At 42.2% G+C, this 27234-nt stretch overlaps 1 protein-coding gene across 2 annotated transcripts in view; it reads left to right on the forward strand.

Annotated features, from left to right (window-relative positions):
* LOC124046005 (mannosyl-oligosaccharide 1,2-alpha-mannosidase IB) overlaps positions 1 to 27234 on the forward strand; it is a 140646-nt gene that overhangs the window by 32774 nt on the left and 80638 nt on the right. For both annotated transcript variants that reach the window (XM_046365896.1, XM_046365906.1), the window contains one exon: positions 24631 to 24727. In XM_046365896.1, coding sequence (XP_046221852.1) covers positions 24631 to 24727 — 97 coding nt within the window. The remainder of the gene's footprint in view (positions 1 to 24630; positions 24728 to 27234) is intronic.

Genomic DNA, 27234 nt, shown 5'->3' on the forward strand with positions numbered 1-27234 from the left:
TGAGCCTTTTGTTCCCACATAATTATCATTCAGAGAGTATGCTGCCTGCCATACACTCATAGCTATACAGCGGCTGCCTGATTACTTTGTGATTGTGAGCACCAATCATATCTCTACAGAACAAAGGCCAACTGTCATCAACAGCAATGTTTTCAAGGAGGGAGGATGGCTATGTGTCGTGCTATTGCAAAATGTTGTAAAATCTTGCGAGACTCTTCATCAACCGCTTTTAGTTACTCCTTGTCTGTCACAAATTGTCTAACCAATCTTGTCATGGAATGGGAATGTGACACACCATCTGTCCAACCAATATCGTCCCTGGAATCATCTCTGCCTTATAATGTTTCTACTTGGACATGTAGCCTTGCTCAAGGGCACGTCAACAGATTTTTCACCTTGTCGGTTCCGGTGATGGCCCAACACTCTAACCGCTAGGCTAACTGCCAATCATGTCACTGGGTCTTGAAAAATATCTGACTTAAATGTGAACACAAACTAAATGCAGAGGGGATATTGTGTGTAATTGTCATGCCACTCAGCCGTTGTCCCTAGAAATAGAACCATCTTCAATGTTCAGATTCCCACCATATACACTACATGACCAACAGTATGTGGACACTTGTTGAACATCTCATTCCAAAATCATGGCCATTAATAGGAGTTGGTCTCCCCTTTGCTGGAGTTGGTCCCCCCCTTTGCTGCTTTAACAGCCTCCACTCTTCTGGGAAGGCTTTCCACTAGATGTTGGCACATTGCTGCGGGCACTTGCTTCCATTCAGCTATGAGCATTAGTGAGGTCGGGCAGTGATGTGGTGCAATTAGGCCTGGCTCGCAATTGGCGTTCCAATTAATTCCAAAGGTGTTCGATGGGGTTGAGGTCAGAGCTCTGTGCAGGCCAGTCAAGTTCTTCCACACAATCTCAACAAACCATTTCTGTATGGACCTCGCTTTGTGCACGGGTGCATTGTCATAGTAAAACAGGAAAGGGCCTTCCCCAAACTGTTGCCACAAAGTTGGGAGCATAGAATTGTTTAAAATGTAATTGTATGCTGTAGCACTAAGATTTCCCTTCAATGGGCCTAGCTCAAACCATGAAAAACAGCCCCAGACCATTTCTCCTCCTTCACCAAACTTTACAGTTGGCACTATGCATTCTGGCAGGTTGCATTCTCCTGGTATCTGCCAAACCCAGATTCGTCTGTCGGACTGCCAGATGGTGAAGCGCGATTCATCACTCCCAAGAATGCGTTTCCACTGCTCCAGAGTCCAATGGCAGCAAGCTTTACACCACTCCAGCCGACACTTGGCATTGCGCACTGTTATCTTAGGCTTGTGTGTGGCTGCTCAGCCATGGAAACCCATTTCATTAAGCTCCCGACGAACAGTTCTTGTGCTGACGTTGCTTCCAGAGGCAGTTTGGAACTCGATAGTGAGTGTAGCAACCGAGGACAGACTATTTTTACGAGCTAGCCACTTCAGCGCTTGGTGGTCCTGTTCTGTGAGCTTGTGTGGCCTATGACTTCATGGCTGAGCTGTTGTAGCTCCTAGATGTTACAGTTGACTGGGGCAGCTCTAGCAGGACAGACATTTGACAAACTGAGTAGTTGGAAAGGTGGCATCCTATGACGGTGTCACGTTGAAATTCACTGAGCTCTTCAGTAAGGCCATTCTATTGCCAATGTTTTTTTTATTTACATTTTTTTATTTTACTAGGCAAGTCAGTTAATTAAGAACAAATTCTTATTTTCAATGATGACCTACGAACAGTGGGTTATCTGCCTTGTTCAGGGGCAGAATGACAGATTTTTACCTTGTCAGCTCAGGGATTCGATCTTGCAACCTTTCTGTTACTAGTCCAAGTCTCTAACCACTAGGCTACCCTGCCGCCCCAGGGTAGTTTGTCTATGGAGATTGCATGGCTGTGTGCTCGATTTTATACACCTGTCAGCAACGGTTGTGGCTATAATAGCCGAATCCACTAATTTGAAGGGGTGTCCACATATTGTTGTATATCTAGTGTACCATATCTCCTCCACCATATTCATTTTTCCTATTGGGACCAGAGCAGAAATGCTTGCAGGGATTTTTATGCCATTGAAATCGTTCCATATATATGTAAAAAAAAAAAAAAATGCTTTCAGTGTAAACTTGAATGATTAAAACCAGATTTTAAAGTACAGTACCAGTCAACATTTTGGACACCTACTCATTCCAGGGTTTTTCTTTATTTTTACTATTTTCTACATTGTGGAATAATAATGAAGACATCAAAACTATGAAATAACACATGGAATCATGTAGTAACCAAAAAAGTGATGAACAAATCAAAATATATTTTATATTTGAGATTCTTCAAAGTAGCCACCCTTTGCCTTGGTGACAGCTTTGCACACTCTTGGCATTCTCTCAACCAGCTTCCAACCAGCTTTCCAACAGTCTTGAATGAGTTCACACATTGGAGAAATGTGATGAATTGCAGTAAATTTGCTTAAATATTACATTTCTCTTCACCGCCAAGATAGGGGTCCTCTACAATAACAGAAAGGCCTGTGTTGTACTGCATTTATAAAGAGATATGTGTGTGTGTGGTATTCCCCATTGAGCTGGGTACTGTAACTGTAAAGCCCTGATAAATCGATAGCGTAATTAGGGCTTTTAAATGGTGGCCCACAAAGACCGTAGAGAAGAGGATGAGGCCACCCTCCTCTCTCCCTGCCTCCATCTCTCTCTCCATGAGCAATCCCCACAGTACATAGCAAATGGCCCTGTGTGATCCTTAATATGATCCATATGACACCACTCTATCCAAGATGGTGTGTTTAAATATCACACGTCTCCTTTAGGTTATGATAAAGCGCTCTCCCAATTCAATTCAAAGGGCTTTATTGGCATGGGAAACATATGTTTACATTGCCAAAGAAAGTGAAATGGATAATAAACAAAAGTGAAATAAACAAATCAAAAATGATCAGTGAACATTACACTCACAAAAGTCAAAAGAAATAGAGAGATTTCAGATGTCATATTATAGCTATGTACAGTGTTATAACGATGTGCAAATAGTTTAAGTACAAAATGGAAAATGAATATAATTATCGGTTGTATTTACAATGATGTTTGTTCTTCACTTGTTGCCGTTTTCTTCTGAAAACAGGTCACAAATCTTGCTACTGTGATGGCACAATGGTATTTCACCCAATAGATATGAGAGTTTATCAATATTTGTTTTTGTTTTCAAATTCTTTGTGGGTCTGTGTAATCTAAGGGAAATATTTGTCTCTGTGGTCATACTTTTTGCAACAAAATGCTTTTTGCAGCATTTTGTGTGCACTGTGCACATAGCTTGTCTTCTCTTAATTTCTTGATGCACCCATCCTGTTACCGGGAACATTTTCGTCAACATCCGCTGAATTACTAAAAATAGTGCAATGTAGCAAAACACAGTTTAGCTTGTTGTTAATCCACATGTCGTGTCAGATTTAAAAAATGCTTTTTGGCGAAAGCATACCAAACGTTTATATAAGGACATCTCTTTCAGCAGACAAAACATTAAACAGCTAGCAGCCAAGTAGATTGGTCACGAAAGTCAGAAAAGCAATAAAATGAATCACTTACCTTTGATGATCTTCGGATGATTGCACTCACGAGACTCCCAGTTACACAAATGTTCCTTTTGTTGCATAAAGATTATTTTGATCCAAAATACCTCCATTTGGTTGGCGCGTTATGTTCAGAAATCCACAGGCTTGAGCGGTCACGACGGGACAGACAAATTCCAAATAGTATCCGTAAAGTTCGTAGAAACATGTCAAACATTTTTTATAATCAATCCTCCGTTTGTTTTTACCATATATAATCAATAATATTTAAACAGGGACTGTAGCTTCTTCAATAGGACAGAGAGAGAAAATGTCTGCTCCAAGCTGTTGCGCATGCAAAACGCTGCTGGCACCCAGCCATCCAATGACGCGATGTAATCTTTCTCGCTTATTCTTAAAAATAAAAGCCTGAAACTATGTCTAAAGACTGTTCACACCATGGGGAAGCCATAGGAAAAGGAATCTGGTTGATATCCCTTTAAATGGAGCAACGGCAGGCAATGGAACAGAGAGCTTTCAGGAAAAACAGCACGTCCGGGTTGGATTTCTCAGGTTTTCGCCTGCAATATCAGTTCTGTTATACTCACAGACAATATTTTGACAGTTTTGGAAACTTTTAGAGTGTTTTCTATCCTAATCTGACAATTATATGCATATTCTAGATTCTGGGCCTGAGAAATAGGCAGTTTCTTTTGGGTAGGTTTTCCATCCAAACATCAAAATACTGCCCCCTACACTCAACAGGTTAAGAGCCGCGTGTGCTTTCACGCTCCCGGCATGGCCATCTGTCATACCCAACCACAGTGTAATGACACTGATTTCTCATAAATTTAATAAAATTGTATTCGTCACATGCTTCGTAAAGGAAAGAGACATAATGCTAACTTACAGGCCTTCCCAACAATGTAGAGAGAAAGATCATAGAAAAGTAAAACGCATAAATAAATCTAATAAAAAATACACAATTCGTAATGATAACTTGGCCATATACAAGGGGTACCGAGTCGATGTACAAATAAAATGCTTACTTACAAGCCCTTATTAACCAACAATGCAGTTAAGAAAATATTTACTAAATTAACTAAAGTAAAAAATTTACACAATGACTAGGCTATATACAGGGGTTACCGGTACCGAGTCAATGTGTGGGGGTACAGGTTAGTCGGCGTAATTGAGCTAATCTGTATATGTAGGTAGGGGTAAAGTGACTATGCATAGATAATAAACAGCGAGTAGCAGCAGTGTAAAAAAAAGGGGGATCAATGCAAATAGTCAAGAGTAGCCATTTGATTAACTGTTCAACAGTCTTATGGCTTGGGGGTAGAAGCTGTTAAGGAGTTTTTTGGACCTAGATTTAGCGCTCCGGTACCACTTGCCGTGTGGTAGCAGAGAGAACAGTCTGACTAGGGTGGCTGGAGTCATTGACAATTTTTAGGGCCTTCCTCTGACACTGCCTGGTATAGAGTTCCTGGATGGCAGGAAGCTTGGCCCCAGTTATCCTCTGACACTGCCTAGTATAGAGGTACTAGATTGCAGGAAGCTTGGCCCCAGTGATGTACTGGGCCATACGCACTACCCTTTGCGGTAGGATGACGTGCATATGCCATACCAGGTAACAATGCCAACCAGTCAGGATGGTTTTTAGGATGAATTACTTCTCACTCTGAAGCACCATTCTGTGTTATTTGTGAAACAGAAAAGTAATCACCACCAATGCATCTATAGAGGAAGTAAATATGAGAAAACAAGATCCATTCCCCACATCACAGTGCTATAAGCCTAATTCCCCATCTAACACGACTCTCCACTCTGCAACAGATTAATCTCAAGAGAGCCAATCTAGGTTTCTGCTCTGTGTGATACACACTGTAGTAAGCTATGCCCATCTGATACCGCCCTATATCCCCAGAAGAGAAGCACTATCTGGTGACCAGCATCCATAATTCATGAGAATGTATGCCTCTATACATTATGTATGGATGTCATGGATCTATATTTCAACACTGTCCTCTCTGCTGGAACTCACCTCTGTAAGTGTGGACTTGTTTGGCCCCGCTATTTCATTACCATTTTGGTGTCGTTTAGCACATCTCTGAAATGGAGGTGGTGAAAAGAAAGGGTTGAGATGGTTGGAGAAGACACGTCTGTATTCCAGGCCAACCATAGCAGCTAAATGCTAAGTATAAGCCTAAGAAGCAGGGTGGTGCTATGTTTGATTAGTGCTGGGCTGATGGAGAGAATGTGACAGGAATTGGCACAGGACAAAACAACCCCCAATTCTGCTCACCTCGGGACTGTTGCCACGGTAGCGCACCTCAGTGTTGTTATCTCTGTATGTGGTGTTTGCACAGATTAAACGGAAGCAGGGAAAATACTTTATCCTGCCTGGATTAGCGTGAGAGATGAGAGGTAGAAATGGATAGACTTGGGCGCTATCGAAATTGTCATACATTCATACCGACCTTGTGCCATACCGGGATATCCAGTAATACTGGCACTGAACACAAGGGGATCTGTTTTCAAACCCCACTAATCCAAAGGTTACCAATACTAACAAGTATATGTAAAATCTCATAGAGAATGCAAACTAAATGCTAACAAGCACATTGCAAACATTTTTATACAGTCTGACCTAAACTTTACAAGTATACTAGTAACCAAAAAATGCTACTCTGCTGCACACACAAAACAATCAGGGAGGAGATTTTTTGCTGTTACCAAGCGACTAACTAGCGACCAACTAGCAACTAAATTAGCAAACCAAATGCACAACTGCAGAGCATTAAGCATTTTTTTTACTGTTTAACTTAATAGTTCTAAGATATCTAGAAGGCAAGTATTTAGTCTTAAATTCCGTACTGTAACTAGATCACATGACGTATACTGCACAACAGTGAGTGACTCAAGGTTCCAGTCTCGGTCTCTCATCATTGTGTGCTTGTAAACAAACATCACGTGACTGGGGACTACCGGTAACCTTCATAATGAAAAATGATGTGACAGGTTAAATGAAGAATGCAATCTTCTTTATCTCATAACGTATTGTATGAGTTGACTGCAGGTATTTACTTAAAAAAGTACCTAAAAATATTCAACTGTTTAACAGTGTTGACGCCTAGAAACGGAGAAGTTTTTTTGTTCCGTGTTGTCATCCTCCTGGCTTACTGGGTTGCGTACCCTGCCTTCATGTGTCTAGGGGTTTGACTGCTTCACAATTGTTTTTATGAGGCAGACTCTGTGTGACGCTGAGTGGTGTGTGTTTGAGAAGAGGTAGGAGACTGCACGCAAGATAACTTCTTTGTTTCACAATTTTTATGGTTTATTTTTAGTCGTTACATTTCTGTTGCCCCATAAAACGTAATGTTCTCCCTATTGTATAGTATTTCTACTTGCTTGACCCAGACAATCTCGTCATGACAATGCAATAATCCATTTAGTATCCTTTCAGCTCGAACAATACGTAGTACTTGGGAAATGGGAACGGGATTGTGGTGTCCATGCCCTCTCTGTATGTGGCTGCCTTTTGAAACACTCAATGACAGGTGAACTCTCTGGCTCTAATTTATAAACTATATTCTCTTAGGGAGCATCTGCAAATGGACAGCCTTTGATCCATGGTCCTCTCACCACTCGTTAGGGACCGTTCAGTCTTGGCAGGGAGAGTGAGAGGAAAGGAGTGTTTCTTTGTTTAGCGTGTTTGCCAGGCTCTCTGGGACCTATAGAGGTCAGAAGAGGGGTGTGGTGTGTTGGCCTGTGATACAAGGAGCCCTGTGGGGAGAGGACTGGGGAGCACAGGGAACACCAATTCAGTGCCAGGTTCATGGCTGACCATATACCCAGCATGTGAGAGAGAAAGAGGGGGCGAGGGAAGGGGCATAGTGGTGCAGACAGTACCCAAGGTCGGAGAGACAGGGAGAGGGAGGTAGAATATCAGTTAATTTATCCCAAAGAAAAGTCACAGCAGTGTAGAGAGAAAGTGCCAGAGGGAATGGGCCCAGGGAGGTTTAGAGCATGGTCATTCATTTGAAGGCAAAAGCATCTCAACCAAAAAAGGTGACTTTTTAAACATTATCTACTTTAATATTGTACTACTACCCAAACTTGTTCACCTGACTGCCCTGTTTACTGGCTGTGATTTGTATGATGTAGGGTGTAGTTCCTCAACCGACCACTAGTTGTGCTTCCATGTTCAATGTGACTGGGTCTGAAACCATGATGAGCATTCTCAGTGGTGAGATCAGTGTGAGAGGACCATATGTTAAAATGGAACAGCAGCTGTATCATCCTCTGTTATCTGTTAGGACCCGATGCTAAGAGCTGTTAAAGGGGCCATCTGAGCTACTTTACTGTCTTCTTTTAAAGGGAATTTATCACCCTGCCTGGGTGCCATGAATGTATTTACAGCAGTCACATTTTCACTGCCCTCATGCATCTTCTGAAGGGCCGTCAGTTAGAGCAGATAGGATCCGCTGGTGGGGGAAGGCTGGAGGGAGATTTTAAATCAATCAGGCTGACTCCAGAGGTTACCCAGGGCAGCACATTCATAACTCCAGACACAGCTCCCCAAAACTCCAGAGCACCGCAGTAGTTCCGATCGCTTTTCAAGATAATTCCGAGCCCCACCCGATATGACACCGGGACAGATTTTTCTCCACAACCCACATTGAATTGTTTTGAGAGCCGAACCGTGGCCCGCCAAATAACATCAATATATTTAATTGTTTTTATGACTTCAGAGTAGTAGGCTATTACTTCCCTATTCAACTTTTGTATAAAAGGAATCCATGCCATGAATTAAGAATGGTATTTTAAAAACTTTTTACAGTGAGAGCACATTGACAACTCAAATCGCTCTTTAAAAAAGGGCCGCCTTATTAGTCTTACCTAATGAAAGCCTAAAGCCGATGTAACAAAACCATTACATTCTTTCTCTCTGTATTTATTTATTTAACCTTTATTTGACCAGGCAAGTCCATTTAAGAAGAAATTCGTATTTACAGTGATGGTCTACCAAGAAGCAGAAGGCCTCCTGCGGGGATGATGGCTGTGATTAAAAGTACAAATGTTGGACAAAACACACATCACGACAAGAGACATTACAACACTACATAAAGAGAAACCGAAGACAACAACACATGGCAGCAACGCATGACAACAACACAGTAGCAGCACAGAATGGTAGCAGCGTAAACATAGTATTAGGCACATACAGCAGCACGAAGGGCAAAAAGGTAGAGACAACAATACACCACGTGAAGCAGCCACATGTCAGTAAGAGTGTCCATGATTGAGTCTATGAATGTAAAGATGGAGATAAAACTGTCCAGTTTGAGTGTTTTTTGCAGCTCGCTGCAGTAGCTACCTGCCGGGAACTGAAAAGAGGAGCAACCCAGAGATCTGTGTGCTTTGAAAACCTTTAACAGAATGTGACTGGAAGAACGGGTGTTGTATGTAAAGGATGAGGGTTGCAGTAGGTATCTGTTATGTTTCTCAGCAAGAAAACCCAAATTGTCACTCAAACAGAAAGGGGAACTAACAAAGAGTCACTGACAACAACCAAAACTAAACAGGTGTGGTTTTAGGAGGGGTTCTGAAAGACACTCGTGGGGCTCTCCACTGAAAGTTGATTAGCTAAGACACCCACCATGAGCAACCACAATTTGCCCAAGAAGAAGTTAACAAAATTAAAACCCACACCAAACTTAATGGAAGAAAACCAAACATTTTATCGAAACAAAAACAGGGAAAATCATACTACGGAATTTTCCAGATTTTCTAGAAATCAAATAGGGAGACTCAACATCTCCACATCTCTCAAGATAGCTGGAGCACTAGGCCAGTCACTCTTAAATATCACCTCGGCCAGCACAGTTGAAACACCTTCTGACTAACGAGATGGACAAGGCAGCAGTCTTCTTACCGAACCACATGACCTTTGTTTTGGAGGTGTTCAGGACAGGGAAAGATTGTTGGACACTAAGAAAGCTTTGTTATAGAGCATATAACACAAAATCCGGGCAGGGCCCAGCTGAGTGTAAGACTATCATCTGCATGTAAGTGGATGAGAGAGCTTCCTACTGCCTGAGCTATGTTGTTGATGTAAATTGAGAAGAGCGTATGGCCTAGGATCAAGCCTTGGGCTACTCCCCTGGTGACAGGCAGTGTCTGAGACTGCAGATGTTCTGATTTTATAGACTGCACTCTTAGAGAGGTAGTTAGCAAACTAGGCCAAAGCCCCTCAGAGACACCAATACTCCTTAGCTGACCCACAACAATGGAATGGTCTACCTAGGACTGTTACGGTGACCGTGTTACCACCACATCGACGGTCATGAGTCATGACGGCAGTCAAATTCCACGTGACCTTTTAGTCACGGTCATTAGCCATATCTAAGCTCTGATGCTGGTGATAAGTCATTAGTAGCCTACCAAACTGCCTGGTACTCTATTGTCCCTCTAATCCCTCGGACATCAATGCAAATGTTATCGAAAATCGAATCACACTTAATGAAAGCTCATGTTCCGCAACATTGCTATAGGCTATGCAATTGTGTGAGAAAACAGAGGGATGTTCTCTATTAAAAAGAGGAGGATCGTCTGGGTGGAGGGTTTGGCCAGCAGTTATTTCCTTGTCCCATCGTGCTCTAGCAACTCCTGTGGTGGGCCAGGCGCATGCACGCTGACACGTCACCAGGTGAACAGTGTTTCCTCCGACACGTTGGTGTGGCTGGCTTCCGGGTTAAGCGCGGGCATTGTGTCAGGAAGCAGTGCGGCTTGGTTTGGTCGTGTTTCGGAGGACGCATGGCTCTCCACCTTCGCCTCTCCTGAGTCCATACGGGAGTTGCAGAGATGTGAGAAGACTGTAACTGAGCGTTTTGTTCTAAAGAACCTTCAATATTGTTTAAATAATCAAATAATTTAAACTTAAATAAATAATTTCCAGATTAAAATGTAGGATGCAAAAATAATTTTATTTAGTAGGCTATAGCCTAGGGCAGGGGTCAGCAACAGGTGGCCTGTGGGTGATTTATAAAAATGTTTTACCCCCAAATATTTTATTTAAAAAAGTAAATATACCAATATTGATTTGTTTTTTTGTTGTCAAAATACTCAAATCACAAAGGATTCATTAAAAAATGTGTTTAATTTGAGGAAATCTGTTCCCAAATATTTCCACAAATAAAAGAAAGAGATGTGATCGTGTCTCAATGTAATCAAGGTATGGAATTGTTATTTTCAAATACAATCTCTTTTTGGGCTTAGTTCTGGTCAATTTGCAATGTATAAATTATTATAATTATGGAGGGATGAAACACGTTTCAGCACCACACAAATAATTGACAGTTCTCTGATCCACTGGGTGTGTGGCTGGTAGCCTATATGCTTTCCTCTCTGTTCACAGAGTGGAATTCACAACGCAATGCCAAACAACAAGCTCCTGGGTTTGTAAAAAAAATATTATCTTGATTTAAAACAATTCCGACCCGGAATATAATTGTTCTGAACCCGTGAGCCGACCCGCAGGTTGATAGAATGTTTTCATTACACCCACCAGCTTTTATCCGGTCAACCGCAGGAAACCTTGGGTATCCAACCCAAATGCAGGACTCTAGGATTGCTCTGTGGCGGGGTAGCTTCTGCTTTATGAATCACCAGTGGGTGATGATTGAGGATGCTGGGGGTGGGTGCCTGGTGGCCAAGGGTTTGGCTACCATTGTGAAGGTCAGAGCAGAGCTCCTAGCTGGCTGTTTCTCAGGACAGGAGACAGGAAGGCAAAGGGAGCACTGGCCGGCCGTACTGCGGACCTCTAAGTTTATAGGCTGTCCACCTCCGTCCCGTCATCCTCCCCTGCCTGAGTTTTGCAGGAACAGGAATAATCCAGTAAAAACAACCTCTAGTCTAACCTGTGGGTGGAGGTGCTACTCAGATTGTTAGGCGTCATTCAGCTGGATAAAGGAAGGTCCCCCTTCCTCACCATCTTTTCCTGCTCTTGTCTTTTTCTGTCTCTATCTTTGTCTCGCTCTTTCTATCCCTCTTTTCCTTTCTCTCTGCTCTATCTGCTTAGATACTCTTTATGTAGTGCTGTCTTTTTGCGTGCTTCTCTCTCTCTCTCTCTCTCTCTCTCTCTCTCTCTCTCTCTCGCTCTCTCTCTCTCTCTCTCGCTTTCTGTCTCCCTCATCTCTCCCTTCCCTCTTTCTGTGCCTCTGCTCCAGTCCTGGTCTTGCTTCTCCAGGAAGTTGTCCAAGAGATGTGATTGACTCTAAAAGGATGTCACCCTCACGGTTCACTGCAAGGCACGATTTGAAAAAGCGATCATCCGAGGAAATAATGTCTTCATATAACGTGCCCAAGAGCTCAGCCCACAACAGGCAATGTCACGCTCCTCCTTTTCAAAAATCGGATGATATTTAGAACAAAAGCTACATTCCAGCAGCAGAGTGCTCAGATTATGAAATTACAAGGTGATGTGTCCTCGGAGGCACAGGTGTTGGAATCCACTTTTCTTTCCACTTCAGTGTGTACGTATCAGAACTGGTTATGAATTCCCCAGAATTATTAATAATAAAATCTGCCTTTCTCGTCAACCCTAAGAGCTGAAGAGATATACACATCTCAGTGATTGTGGACGAGCGGAGAGAGAGCAGGGCAGAGATTTTAATCTCGTCCAGACTGACCTTAGTAACACTGGGCAACTCTCTGGGCTGGAGACCGTTCCAAGGCAAGGTCGAGCGTATAATGTGGCATGATTAATAAATCTACAGAGGTATCTACACCACTCAATATTCAAATGAGGAGAGAGTCTAATCGACAATCTGTAGTGATACAACACCAGACCCTATTTTCTCTAGGCAGAGGGAGATGGGTTTATATTAGCCTTCTCCTTGGTTCTAAAGGCAGACATTAATCCACACCATGATGGATAGTGGGTAGAAATGACTACATAATTATACGTGGATATCAACATAAGCAATGTCAGCATAAGACAGACTGCATGACCTCTGCTGTATGACCTAAACTCACGGTTCGGGACGTATTGTGGTTTTGGGGTCACGGTTTGGTTTTGGTACAGTTACCAAAAACTGCTAGGCACCTGCTCCCAATTTCTCCCAATGTGCTATTTACAAACAAATGCATGACTGGCTCAGCTGTTCAGGGGAACTACGGTAAACTTCATAATGCAAAAAATGTGACAGATGAAATGGGGAACATAATCTGCTTTATCTCCCAATGCAGTGGTCACCAACCGGGTGATCACGATTGACTGGTCCCTCTCCAAGGCATTCCTTGTCTATCAACAAACATTTATGAAAAATAATAAATAAATAAAAACACTGATCAAGCCTTGCATTCCTATTATTTTTTAATTAATTTGTGCAGTTTTTAGTAGGTGCGCTTGATTCAGCAGCCCTAGCGCCAGGAAGGCAAAGTGCCATAGACTGTAAAAAGAAAACTCGAACTCACAGCAAAGTTCATACTGTGAAAATAAAAAATGTGACTAGAGAGTCTCAATGAATCCTGGAAAGAGCTGCTGTTTTTGAGTAAGTTAATGTTTAAGTTATCGAGCACTGTCAACACTTTTATAAGCCTTAAAATGTGCGTACTCCAGCACTGCAGCTGCAATGAATGAGTTTAACAAAATGTTCCGATAAGCTTGCGTTGTTATTGTTAGTGGCTTGTCTTTTTTTTAAATGGAGGAATATTTCACTTTCTCTGGTCATAGGAGTAACAACATGAATTGGTGCATGAGGCAGAAATAATGCAGTGCGACTTCAGTTTTGCCAGCTGGACTGTGTCCCCTTTTCACAGCCTCATCGCTGCAACATCAGACTGACTATCAGATGCAGTCCTGTAAAAAAAACATCTATATAATATTATGTTCACTCAGCTGGGTCTCACAAGTAATACAACAAATGATCTATTGCCAGTGTGATCAATTAAAAAACATTATTTCAAAATTGTCTGAGAAGAACAATATTGGCAGGGCAATTCAAGCATAGCCAATATGCAGTGATAATGTATTGGGACTATGGCCTACTGCACAAACCTCATTGCTACCAAACAGTTTTTAATTGGTTAATGTTACAAAATCTTAAGTCATGTTTATAAAAAAAGAAGTTTTTTTAAAGAATCCGAGCGGTAGATCTTGGCTTGCATTTTGACTCCGAGATCTTGACTCAGAAAAGGTTGGTGACATTTACATTAGATTTACATTTACATTTAAGTCATTTAGCAGATGCTCTTATCCAGAGCGACTTACAAATTGGTGCATTCACCTTATGACATCCAGTGGAACAACCACTTTACAATAGTGCATCTAAATATTTTAAGGGGGGGGGGGGTGAGAAGGATTACTTTATCCTATCCTAGGTATTCCTTAAAGAGGTGGGGTTTCAGGTGTCTCCGGAAGGTGGTGATTGACTCCGCTGTCCTGGTGTCGTGAGGGAGTTTGTTCCACCATTGGGGAGCCAGAGCAGCGACCACTGTCCTAACGTATTGCACAAGTTGACTGCAGGTATTTACTACAAATATTAAAATGTATTGAAAAACTTAAAATAAGTGGTTTCAACGGCATTGATGGTATTTAAAACCATCCCGTGGCTATTTCCAAATACCCCAGTTTACGTTATTTCGCCCAAGCCTACTCTGGACGAACGCAAAGTTGGAGTTTGGGCCACCTACTTCCCTAAAATGTTTTATCTAATGTGTCAGTCGCTCAAAGTATATACTACCGATCACTGTCCATGGTCCTGAAATTGCGACGTCTACGTGGCTGTCTATCGATAAGCTATCAGACTATGTGGCGCCAGTGCTTGTAGTAGCCTATAGATTTGCTTAAATTGATGCAGGTTTTTTCTCGTGTTAAGCCTAACTTTTATGTTTCACGAAGCTATAGGCTTACAGTGTCACAATGCTGCTATCTAGATTCCTGGCTGGTGGCGATGATGTATTTACTTGTTCAGTAATTCAAGTGGGAAATTCAGACGTTGCAGATTGTAAAATACATTTTCAATGTACCAGCATACTAATCAGTAATCAATAGATGTTTTTATTTCGTTTTTCATTAATGGAAAATAAATATGAAAATTTATAATTGAGATCATTATTCAAACCCCTGAATCAATACATGTTAGAATCACATTTGGCAGTGATTAAAACTGTGAGTCTCTCTGGGTAAGTCTAAGAGCTAGATTATACAATATTTCCCCCTTTTTTATTTATTTTTTATTCTTCAAGCTCAAGTTGCTTTTTGATCATTGCTAGACAATCATTTTCAAGTCTTGTCATTAGATTTTTAAGCAGGTTTTAAGTCAACTGTAACTAGTACACTCAGGAACATTCAATGTTGTCTTGGTAAGCAACCCCAGTGTATGTTTTTGCCTTTTGTTTGGGTAATTGTCCTTCTGAAAGTTGAATATGTACTCAGTGATATGTTTGTGGCAAATCCAACAAAACACAACGCTTTGTATTCAGGACATTTTTTATTACAGTAATACATTAGTGCATTATTTAACACAGGACGCATTTTTTTGAATATTTTTATTCTGTACAGGCTTTCTTTTCACTGTCATTTATGTTAGTATTGTGATCTAACTTCAATGTTGTTGATCCAGCCTCAGTTTTCTCCGGTCACATACATTAAACTCTGTAACTGTTTTAAAGTCACTATTGGCCTCATGGTGAAACACTGTATCTGAGTTTCCTTCCTCTCTGGCATCTGAGTTAGTAAGAGTGCCTGTATTTTTGTTATGACTGGGTGTATTGATACACCATACAAAGTGTAATTAATAACTGCACTATGATCAAAGGGATATTCAATGTCTGCTTAAAATTGTTTAGTTTAAAAAAAACTACCAATAAGTGCACTTTGCGAACCTTTGGCACTCTGAAATTCACTGCTTGACTGAGGGACCTTACAGACAATTGTATGTGTGGGGTACAGAGATGGGGTCGTCATTTAAAAATCATGTTAACCATTATTATTCCACACAGAGTGAGTTCATGCAACTTGTGACTTTTTTTTAGCAAATTATTACTCCTAGGTTTAATACTTATTGACTCAAGACATTGTTTATTAATATTTAAACATTTGTAAACATTTCTAAATACCTAATTTGTAAATATCTAATTCCAATTTGACATTATGGGATATTGTGTGTTGATCAGTGACACAAAATATACATTTAATACATTTTAAATTCAAGCTGTAACACAACAAAATGTGGAAAAAGTTGACTTTGCTCCTTTAATCTTTCCCTTGATCAACCAACCAAAAAACATCCCCACAGCATGATGCTGCCACCATCATGCTTCACCATAGGAATGGTGCCAGGTTTCCTCCAGACGTGACGCTAGGCATTCAGGCCAAAGAGTTCAGTCTTGGTTTCATCAGACCAGAGAATTGTGTTTCTAATTGTCTGAAAGGCTTTAAGTCCATGAGTGGCCCAGCCAGAGCCCGGACTTGAACCCGATCGAACATCTCTGGAGAGACCTAAAAACTCTAAGCCGGCTGTCACTTGCCTTTTACTGAGGAGTAGCTTCCATCTGGACACTGCCATAAAGGCCTGATTGGTGGTGCTGCAGAGATGGTTGTTCCTCTGGAAGGTTCTCCCATCTCCACAGAGGAATTCTTGAGCTCTGTCAGAGTGACCATCGGGTTCTTGGTCACCTCCCTGACCAAGGCCCTTCTCCCATGATTTGCTCAGTTTGGGACAGGCAGCCAGCCAGCCAGCTCTAGGAAGAGTCTTGGTGGTTTCAAACTTCTTCCATTTAAGAATGATGGAGGCCACTGTGTTGGGGACCTTGAATGCTGCAGAAACTTTTTGGTACCCTTCCCCAGATCTGTGCCTCGACACAATCCTGTCTCGGAGCTCTACGGACAATTTATTGCAATGCAAATAGTCTGTGTAGCCATTTGATTAGCTGTTCAGGAGTCTTATGGCTTGGGGGTAGAAGCTGTTTAGAGGCCTCTTGAACCTAACGCTTGCTGTGCGATAGCAGAGAGAACAGTCTATGACTAGGGTGGCTGGAGTCTGACAATTTTTAGGGCCTTCTTCTGACACCGCCTGGTATAGAGGCCATACGCTTTACCACCTGTAGTGCCTTGCGGTCGAAGGCTGAGCAGTTGCCATACCAGGCAGTGATGCAACCCGTCAGGATGCTCTCGATGGTGCAGTAGTAAAACCTTTTGAGGATCTGAGGACCCATGCCAAATCTTTCCAGTCTCATGCGGGGGAATAGGTTTTGTCGTGCCCTCTTCACAACTGTCTTGGTGTGCTTGGACCATTTTAGTTTGTTGGTGATGTGGACGCCAAGGAACTTGAAGCTTTCAACCTGCTCCACTACAGCCCCGTCGATGAGAATGGGGGCGTGCTCAGTCCTCCTTTTCCTGTAGTCCACAATCATCTCCTTTGTCACGTTGATGGAGAGGTTGTTGTCCTGGCACCACACGGTCAGGTCTCTGACCTCCCTATAGACTGTCTCATCGTTGTCGTGATTAGGCCTACCAAATGCTTAATGCAGTGTATGCAACAATAGAGCACACTAGCACACTCCAATTGATCAGTATGGTGGAAATAACTATTTCCACCCTAGAAACTAAAATTAGCATACCTTGGTGGACAAATCCAGGTAGTGACTCCTGGTTTAAGTAAAATGTATTCCGTTGGTGCCTATTGAACATGACCCAAGACAAGCATCATGATTCCACTACTTATAAGTCAACTCCTATACATGCTATACTTCCTGAGTATTATCAATATCATCAAAAACATAATTTGGTAACGGAAATTAGTCAAATAGATTAGGATCAGTTTCACTCTTCCCATTCACTAATCAATCCATCAGTTTCCAAAACCCAATTAATTATCCAACCCAAGTTTAGCATGACATTGCTCAGTGATTCACATTGGTCCTATCACGCAAAGGCAAAACCCCTCAATTTAACACACATCGACATTGTCAGGATGCGCATTGATATTAACATAATAGTAGAATTATAGGATAACTATACTGTAACTTTTATCATGATTATAATCAGTATCTTAATACATTCTTAATATAAATGACCATACATCTGTGTAGTGTGTAGACCTCTACAATCAACCTGATACCCTAAAATAAACTATTTTAGACAAGTCTTAATCCATTTTGGGCACAGTTCACCAATCCCCCCTTCAGGCACTGAATCTTCTGTCGTCTTCTTCAGAAAGCTTTACAGTTCAAAGTGGATGGCCCATGATAATGTCCCAATTTCAATGTCTTACCTGGGCTGCCACCATCTTTACCACCCATTATGTCTTGTCCATTTTTCAACCAGTATACTAGCAACATAAGAGAAGTTTGGAACAGATCTGTCCCCATGCTCACTCCACGTGGACTCCTGTCACACTCCTGAGAGAAAAGCAGTTGACAGCTTAGACCGGATGCTGTACACCGGTTGCTGGCTCAGACTCTGGTCTCTTGGTAGAAGTGGTGCGGACAGGGTCGTATTGAACGCAGTTGTCGCTTTTCTTCAGCCAGTTAGAGGGGGTTTTGAGGTACACGCTGTTCGCTCCAATGATCTCTTCCATTCCTTAAGACACCTACTGATGTCACTTTTCATGATAACCTCAAGAGAGGACAGATCAGAACAACAGTTTAGTTCAGTTAATTTTTGATTCAGGAAATCCAGACAAGCATAAATTATTACGTTTACCAATTATTCTTAGTACCAATGTCTAAACGTGTCAAAGAGGATAACACATTCTATTGAAACAATGTTTTTCAAATTGGTTTATACTCCCCATCACACTGTCAACTTCACCGCAGAGCCACAGGTTCAGGAAGTCAGACCTATAACCCATCGGGAGAAATCCCAACAATCCAGCAGACCTAATCTGGTGAGATTTGTATCAGAACAAACACAACAGTACACTCCTTCACATATCACTCAATACACTCCTTCACATATCACTCAATACACTCCTACATATCACTTAAGGTGTGTAAACTTCAATCCAAAACCTCAGGACTCCCTGATTTTGACACATGACTCCCAATGTGAGTAATGTGTAAAAAAATAAAAATAATAATCCCCACTACTAATGGTTAAAAATAAAACAAAATAATTTCAAATAACAAAATAGAATTAGAATCACTACCCTTAACTCCATAAAGAAAAATAATTGTACACATACGGTCATAGGAAAATAGACTTAAGACAGCCTACCCTTAGTCAAAGACAACACCCTCTCCTTCTCCACATTGGTCCGAGTCAAATATATGGCTAAGAACTATAAACTTCATCTTAATTATCAATGTTACAAATGACCTTTTCAATCAGAATTACAAATGACCTTTAATTCATTATCCAAATGGCTGTCCAATGTGGGTGATCAAACCACACTGGAAAGTCAGGGCAGAGGTCATACAAACCCTTCAAATAAGTGTTTTACTATATTAGAATAATTTATGAAAAATAGTCGTCAAACATTTCATACTTGGTGTATGTAAACTTCTGACCCACTGGAATTGTGATTAAGTGAAATAATCTGTACATTTTTGGGGGAAAAGTGTCCTAACTGACTTGCCAAAACTATAGTTTGTTACACCAGCTCTGTCAGGAGGAATGGGCCAAAATTCACCTCACTTATTATGGGAAGCTTGTGGAAGGCTACCCGACTTGTTTGACCCTAGTTAAACAATTTAAAGGAAATAATACCAAATACTAATTGAGTGTATGTAAACTTCGGACCCTCTGGGAATGTGATGAAAGAAATAAAACCTGAAATAAATAATTCGCTCTGCTATTATTCTGACATTTCACATTCTTAAAATAAAGTGGTGATCCTAACTGACTTAAAACAGGGATTTTTACTATAATTAAATGTCAGGAATTGTGAAAACCTGAGTTTAAATGTATTTGGCTTAGGTGTAAGTAAATTCCGACTTCAACTGTATGTAAACATTAAGTGAACGAGATACCATAGAATACAGTATATACATATGAGATGAGTGATGCCAGATATGTAAAGATTATTAAAGTAACTAGCGTTCCATTCCTTAAAGTGGCCAGTGATTCCTAGTCTATGCCACAGAATGTTTCAATAAAACACTCAGAGTAACCCAGGGCATACCTGGCTAGCACTTTTAAAATAAATTGGACTTCACCACTTCTGAGGGACACTTACAGTGGGGCAAAAAAATATTTAGTCAGCCACCAATTGTGCAAGTTCTCCCACTTAAAAAGATGAGAGAATTATCATAATTGTAATTTTCATCATAGGTGCACTTCAACTATGACAGGCAAAATGAGAAAAAAAATCCAGAAAATTACATTGTAGGATATTTAATGAATTTATTTGCAAATTATGGTGGAAAATAACTATTTGTTCGCATACAAACAAGCAAGATTTCTGGCTCTCACAGACCTGTAACAACTTCTTTAAGAGGCTCCTCTGTCCTCCACTCATTACCTGTATTAATGGCACCTGTTTGAACTTGTTATCAGTATAAAAGACACCTGTCCACAACCTCAAACAGTCACACTCCAAACTCCACTATGGCCAAGACCAAAGAGCTGTCAAAGGACACCAGAAACAAAATTGTAGAAAATTGTAGACTGAATCTGCAATAGGTAACAGCTTGGTTTGAAGAAATCAACTGTGGGAGTAATTATTAGGAAATGGAAGACATACAAGACCACTGATAATCTCCCTCGATCTGGGGCTCCACGCAAGATCTCACCCCGTGGGGTCAAAATGATCACAAGAACGATGAGCAAAAATCCCAGAACCACACGGGGGGACCTAGTGGATGACCTGCAGAGAGCTGGGACCAAAGTAACAAAGCCTACCATCAGTAACACACTATGCCGCCAGGGACTCAAATCCTGCAGTGCCAAACGTGTCCCCCTGCTTAAGCCAGTACATGTCCAGGCCCATCTGAAGTTTGCTAGAGAGCGTTTGGATGATCCAGAAGAAGATTGGGAGAATGTCATATGGTCAGATGAAACCAAAATATACATTTTTGGTAAAAACTCAACTCGTAGTGTTTGGAGGACAAAGAATGCTGAGTTGCATCCAAAGAACACCATACCTACTGTGAAGTATGGGGGTGGAAACATCATACTTTGGGGCTGTTTTTCTGCAAAGGGACAAGGACGACTGATCCGTGTAAAGGAAAGAATGAATGGGGCCATGTATCGTAAGATTTTGAGTGAAAACCTCCTTCCATCAGCAAGGGCATTGAAGATGAAACGTGGCTGGGTCTTTCCGCATGACAATGATCCCAAACACACCGCCCGGGCAACGAAGGAGTGGCTTCGTAAGAAGCATTAAGGTCCTGGAGTGGCCTAGCCAGTCTCCAGATCTCAACCCCATAGAAAATCTTTGGAGGGAGTTGAAAGTCCGTGTTGCCCAGTAACAGCCCCAAAACATCACTGCTCTAGAGGAGATCTGCATGGAGGAATGGGCCAAAATACCAGCAACCGTGTGTGAAAACCTTGTGAAGACTTACAGAAAACGTTTGACCTCTGTCATTGCCAACAAAGGGTGTATAACAAGTCCTGAGATAAACTTTTGTTATTGACCAAATACTTATTTTCCACCATAATTTGCAAATCAATTCATTAAAAATCCTACAATGTGATTTTCTGTTTTTTTTTCTCATTTTGTCTGTCATAGTTGAAGTGTACTACCTATGATGAAAATTACAGGCCTCTCTCTCATATTTTAAGTGGGAGAACGTGCACAATTGGTGGCTGACTAAATACATTTTTTGCCCCACTGTAGACACTTTTCAGAACAAGTTTTTTTTTTTCTCCAATAGGGCTTCACCAAGTACCGTGTTTCACACGGAACCCACAGTAACCCTGGCCCCTCGCCCCTATAGTTCGCACCAATCCCCGCTGTGATCAATTCAGTGTCAGGACGGCTCTAAGTCGCCCGCAACCGACCAAAGTCAAGGGATCTGAATACTTTCCTAATGCACTGTATATCCAGTATATGAGGCGCTTGTGTGAATTAAACCCACAATCTTAGTGTTCTTTGTTACCATGCTCAAACCAACACATCCAGAACCATGAGGTTGGCTGTGAGTTTTACACATTTTTCTGGCTCAGAGATAAATCACCAGAGGTTGGTCTGTGTGTTTCTCCATCTCTGTGGAGCGTGGGTTTTAATTAACAGACACTGAGAACCCCACCACAAGCTGTCGTTTCTTCATGCTTCCCTCCCCAAGCCCATAGTTAGACAGGCAAGATGGCTGCTAACCGACGAGCAGAAGGCCATCAACAGTCACTGGGAATAAAAGCCAAGAGTAGAGAAGACCACAGTTGGGAACATAGCTAGCACTGTCTTATTGCAGTGTGTAGATTCACCCTCTTTTTGCTGAGGCACATTATTCCTCTGTCTTAGTGTGATTTGTGTATCCCTCATCGGTGCTCCTATGGTCTCAGTGAAGAACCTGGAGGATCAGCTAAGAGTCTGAGAGCAGGAACCAGACCGAACCAGAGCCAACCAAAAATATTTTCAAAGCAGATATAAATACTTGCAATGCCACTTAACACATTACGCTTCTGGCTGCGTCCCAAATGGCACCCTTTTCCCTTTATAGTGCACTACTTTTGACTAGGGCCCATAGGGTGCACTACATAGGGAAACGGGTGCTGTTTGGGACACATCCCTGGCCTGGTCTCACGCTACAGGCAGCAGCAGCGGCATGGTAACGTATGTGTGTATGTCTGCAATGATCTTGACATTCAATATGTGCTCGAGAGGGTAACCTAACCTGAAGGAGCAGGATCTGTTGAAACACACCATAAAGTCATGCATGAAGGGAGAGTTTCATTGGCTATGGCATTTTAGAATCAGACTCCCTACTACAGAAGTGATCTTGAATGCTGGTCAATATGTTACCCCAGTCAGTCAATTCATTGATGGTTGTTGGGTTTTAGACTCTAGAAATGATATTGAGTGCTGGTCATAATGTTATAACAACAAACTGTCATTTTTGTGTCATGTTAATGGTATGTTAAGTGAAATGTCCAGTCAGTGTGTATAATGTTAATATACAGTTCAGGTCAAATGTTTGGACACACCTGATCATTCCAGGGTTTTTCTTTTCTTTTTACTATTTTCTACATTGTGGAGTAATAGTGAAGACAACAACTATGCAGTAACACAAAATATGTGTTAGACAAATCAAAATATATTTTAGATTTTTCAAAGTAGCCACCCTTTGCCTTGATGACAGCTGTGTACACTCTTGGCATTATTTCAACCAGCTTCACTTGGAATACTTTTCCAACAGTCTTGAAGGAGTTCCCACATGCTGAGCACTTGTTGGCTGCTTTTCCATCACTCTGCGGTCTGACTCATCCTAAACCATCTCAATTTGGTTGAGGTCGGGTGATTGTGGAGGCCAGGTCATCTGATGCAGCATTCCATCAATCTTCTTCTTGGTCAAATAGCTCTTACCCACCCTGGAGGTGTGTTGGGTCAATGTCCTGTTGAAAACAAATGATAGTCCCACTAAGAGCAAAACCAGATGGGATGGTGTATTGTATTTGATGTCTTTACTATTATTCTACAATGTATTAAGAAAAATACGAAAAACCCTTGAGTGGGTTTGTGTCCAAACTTTTGACTCGTACTGTACATTTGAATATTCCGTTTCTGTAAATCCTATATTCTTTAACAGATGGGCCAATCAGCATTTTATAAACCAGCCAATTAGAGGTCTACCTCGCCATCAGGAGCCAATGGGTTAAGTGGTGTTTTCCCAGTAAGTTAATGTGATTTATAATCTCCTGCTGTGTGGAGACCGAGTGCGTCATTGAATACCAGCAAGCCAAGAACACAATGAAACTCCTGGCCATGTGTTCTATTGGCTTTGCTCCCTTCCTCCCTTGCCTTGGTGCTGCTGGGAGAAGAGAGGCGAGAGGAGAGGCTGGCAGAGGAGAGCGAAAGGAGAAGAGGGGACTCTGGCTCGAACAGGAGGAAAACCTGGTCTCACATTTTTGGATGGCTGCCATGGCAGACAGAGATAGACCGACAGGGTGAGAAAATGTCCTCCTGGGATAGCTAATCCCACCAGACTAAGGCCATGATTTAGGAGGAAAAAGGGAAATGTTGAGCGTGCAGTAGAGATTTGGGAAAGCGTGACTCTGTCAGTCAGCAGCGTTGTCCTCACAGTTTCTCTTGAATTTCCCTTGCATCTCCTCTTCTCTCCTTTGGTCAGCATCACTGTCTTCGTGTCAAGGCTTGCCTCATTATTCTGTCTGTTTCTCCCTCTTTATTCTCAGTTCATCTCTTACGGCTCCTCTGTAAAGGTCATGTTAAGAATACAGCAGTGTTTTTATCCTTAAGACACATGTCTGGTCAGTGCCTCCAGACAGTCAAGGAAAACACAATGAAAAAGATTAGAGAGAGGAGCCCTACGGCACCAATTTATCAATGTTGTCTGAAGAGAAGTAGTTACACGGCAAACGCACACAAAGACTGTGTCCTGTCCACCCAGCCATGGTGTGAGATGTGTGGTGAGGGACCTGCTGGCCATTGACCTAGAAACTGAGTGACAGAGGAACTGACAGAGTTGTGGTCACACCAGGGGCTGGGGCTTTGGGTGTGTAAAGAGCTTGGGGGTGTTTAAGGGGCTGGAGTGGAGGTGGGGCCAGTGGCTGAGGGGGCACGGGGATGTCAATCTCAGTTGCATCATTTTCCAGAACAAAGGCCTAAGTGCCATTCTCTTTCCAGTGTCGAGGCTGAAATGGTGAAAAAATAATTGTGTTTTTATGCTGATTGTTTGTGTTGTCAAGATGTTATGTGCAGGACTGTATGTATGAGTCATTTATAAAATAAAAGGTAAGGTTCTCCCTTTAGAGTCTATAGTTCAAGATAGGGTCATGGTGTTGTAGCAGACAAAACAAAATGCCTTGATTGTCTTTCTCTAAATGCTCTGCGTTTCTATTCCAGGTGGAACAAGAGTCAAGACTCTCGTTACGTTGCTGTATTGCAGATGTGTCTAAAGCGTGTGTGTGTGTGTGTTGTAGATGATGAAGCATGCGTGGGACAGCTACAGACAGTACGGATGGGGACACAACGAGTTGAAACCTCTCGCCAAGAAAGGACATTCCACCAATATCTTTGGTAAGTGCCATGCTGTTTTTCTGAACCACACACACGTAAATTCACCTTTCCTCTCCATATGTGCACACCCTCCCTCAGAAATACTGTTCATGCTTGGCCATCATCCATTAACAGTGGACCCCATCCAACCAACCCAGTCTGTCTCTGTTTCTGGGTTGTTGCTGTTGTTACTGTTCGGTTCTGCAGCTGCTTTCTGAGATAAAGCAGATCAGACAACTTGGACTGCGGCTCATTTGTGGCGTGTGTACTGTGCATGTATGCGTTTTATGTATGGAAAATGAGAATGTCCAGTGAAGCAAATTGTCCATAAGCTCTTGTTGGTGTTTGATGAGCTGCTGTTAAAATGGTGAATGAGCTGCAGTACTGTGGTGTGGTCAGTCTGTCTCTCCTGGTTCTGTGGGATGGCTGCTGGATATATATCCACACTGGGTAGTGATCTCATGTTCGTTGGCCAGAAAACAAAGTGGAGGAGAGGAGGCAGAACCCCACACTGATGAGTACCATCAGCTCACACTTCTCACTAAACCACATTATTGATGAGTCTCTCTCTCTGCTTTTGTATCTTGCTCCCCTCTCGCTCTGTCTGATTTTGAGAGGCTCTACAGACAGGACTACTAGGCTATATTGATCCTTCTATCTGTGTGTGTGTGTGTGTGTGTGTGTGTGTGTGTGTGTGTGTGTGTGTGTGTGTGTGTGTGTGTGTGTGTGTGTGTGTGTGTGTGTGTGTGTGTGTGTGTGTGTGTGTGTGTGTGTGTGTGTGTGTGTGTGTGTGTGTCAGTTTGTTTGGTGTGTCTATCAGAGAGAACATGTTGGAAGAGGCTTTCAGACTGTGATATCTCTGCTTCCCTCGCTAGAGCCCCCCTCATCACAGCGTCTCATATATTCTCACAATGCGTCATCTCTACGGTCTGTCTCTACAGTGCCTTCACATGTCAAAGAAAGGGGAATGATCTCTGTGTGTTTGTGCTAACCCAAGCCTATCTAAGGTTCGCCTGCTATTATAGTGGTACAGGCCTGGATTTCTAACAAGAGGATTGGGTGTCCATTGTCCTCGTGGCACCAGTCTCTGTCAGATAACCCTGTTAGTGTTGTGTAGAAACCAAAGAGCTGATGTTCACAGTGGATAGTAAAAGTTTTGAACACGGAATGGTTCACGCAGGGATAATAACAAACGCCTGTCCTTGTAATGGAGCACAATTCAGTTGAGGCTGGGTTGAGAGAGTGTGGAGCTGAGACTGAGTTAACAATACAGCAGTGTGTTCAGATGGAGGTGACGGAGTGAAGTGGTAACAGAGTTGATATCATGCTGAGTTAAGGGGTAACTGAGTTAAAGTCATGTTGGGTTAGCCCCCTAGAGACAATGTCCACGCCCCTGCGGAAATCTAATTGGCATAATAAAACAATCCCCATCAAAATCAGTCAGTTTAAGCTAGAGAAATCAGTCAGTTTAAGCTAGAGAAATCAGTCAGTTTAAGCTAGAGATTTTTGCATTGGATGCGTCTTAATGCATCGCATTGGCGATGTCGCACTTCCGCTGTGGAGGAAGGTGACAGAGCTAGAGTGGTGTTTGTCAGACCATGAGACATCCTGAAAATCGGTTTTCTCACAAAGTCTGTAGCGTCCGAACAGTTTGGCCTACAAAACTATAATGACCCTCCTATATAAAGATCACAAATTCTCTGTTTTGCTCTTCGACACCCACAAGCGTCTTGGGGCTCATCTGAAGTCTGTACAGACGATCTGCCAACTTCTGTCTGTAGTGTCCGATCAGTTTTGGCTACACACTAATAATGTGAGACTTTCACAAACACGTTTGTTGTTTTGCTCTAGGATGCACACAGATCGCACAAGATTTGTCTGAAGGTCCCCCGGTACCAGTTGAAAAAATGAATTGAAGTACAGTGCCTTCAGGAAAGTCCTGCCCCCTTGACTTTTTCCACATTTTGTTATGTTACAGCCGTATTCTAAAACTTTTTTTTAAAAAATCCAATCGACACACAATACCCCATTGGCAACAATTACAGCCTCGAGTCTTCTTGGGTATGACGCTACAAGCTTGGCATACCTGTATTTGGGGAGTTTCTCCCATTCTTCTCTAGAGACCCTCTCAAGCTCTGTCAGGATGGATGGGGAGCGTCGTTGCACAGCTATTTTCAGGTCTCTCCAGAGATGTTCGATCTGATTCAAGTCCGGGCTCTGGCTGGGACAATCAAGGACATTCAGAGACTTGTGTCAAAGCCACTCCTGCATTGTCTTGGCTGTGTGCTTAGGGTTGGTGTCATGTTGGAAGGTGAACCTTCACCCCAATATGAGGTCCTGAGCACTCTGGAGCAGGTTTTCATCAAGGATCTCTGTGCTTTGCTCCATTTATCTTTTCCTCGATCCTGACTAGTCTCCCAATCCCTGCCGCTGAAAAACATCCCCACTGCATGATGCTGCCGCCACTATGCTTCACCGTAGTGATGGTGCCAGATTTCCTCCAGATGTGACGCTTGGCATTCAGGCCA

Source organism: Oncorhynchus gorbuscha, linkage group LG01 (genome assembly GCF_021184085.1).
Source record: "Oncorhynchus gorbuscha isolate QuinsamMale2020 ecotype Even-year linkage group LG01, OgorEven_v1.0, whole genome shotgun sequence".
NCBI classification, from domain to species: Eukaryota; Metazoa; Chordata; class Actinopteri; order Salmoniformes; family Salmonidae; genus Oncorhynchus; species Oncorhynchus gorbuscha.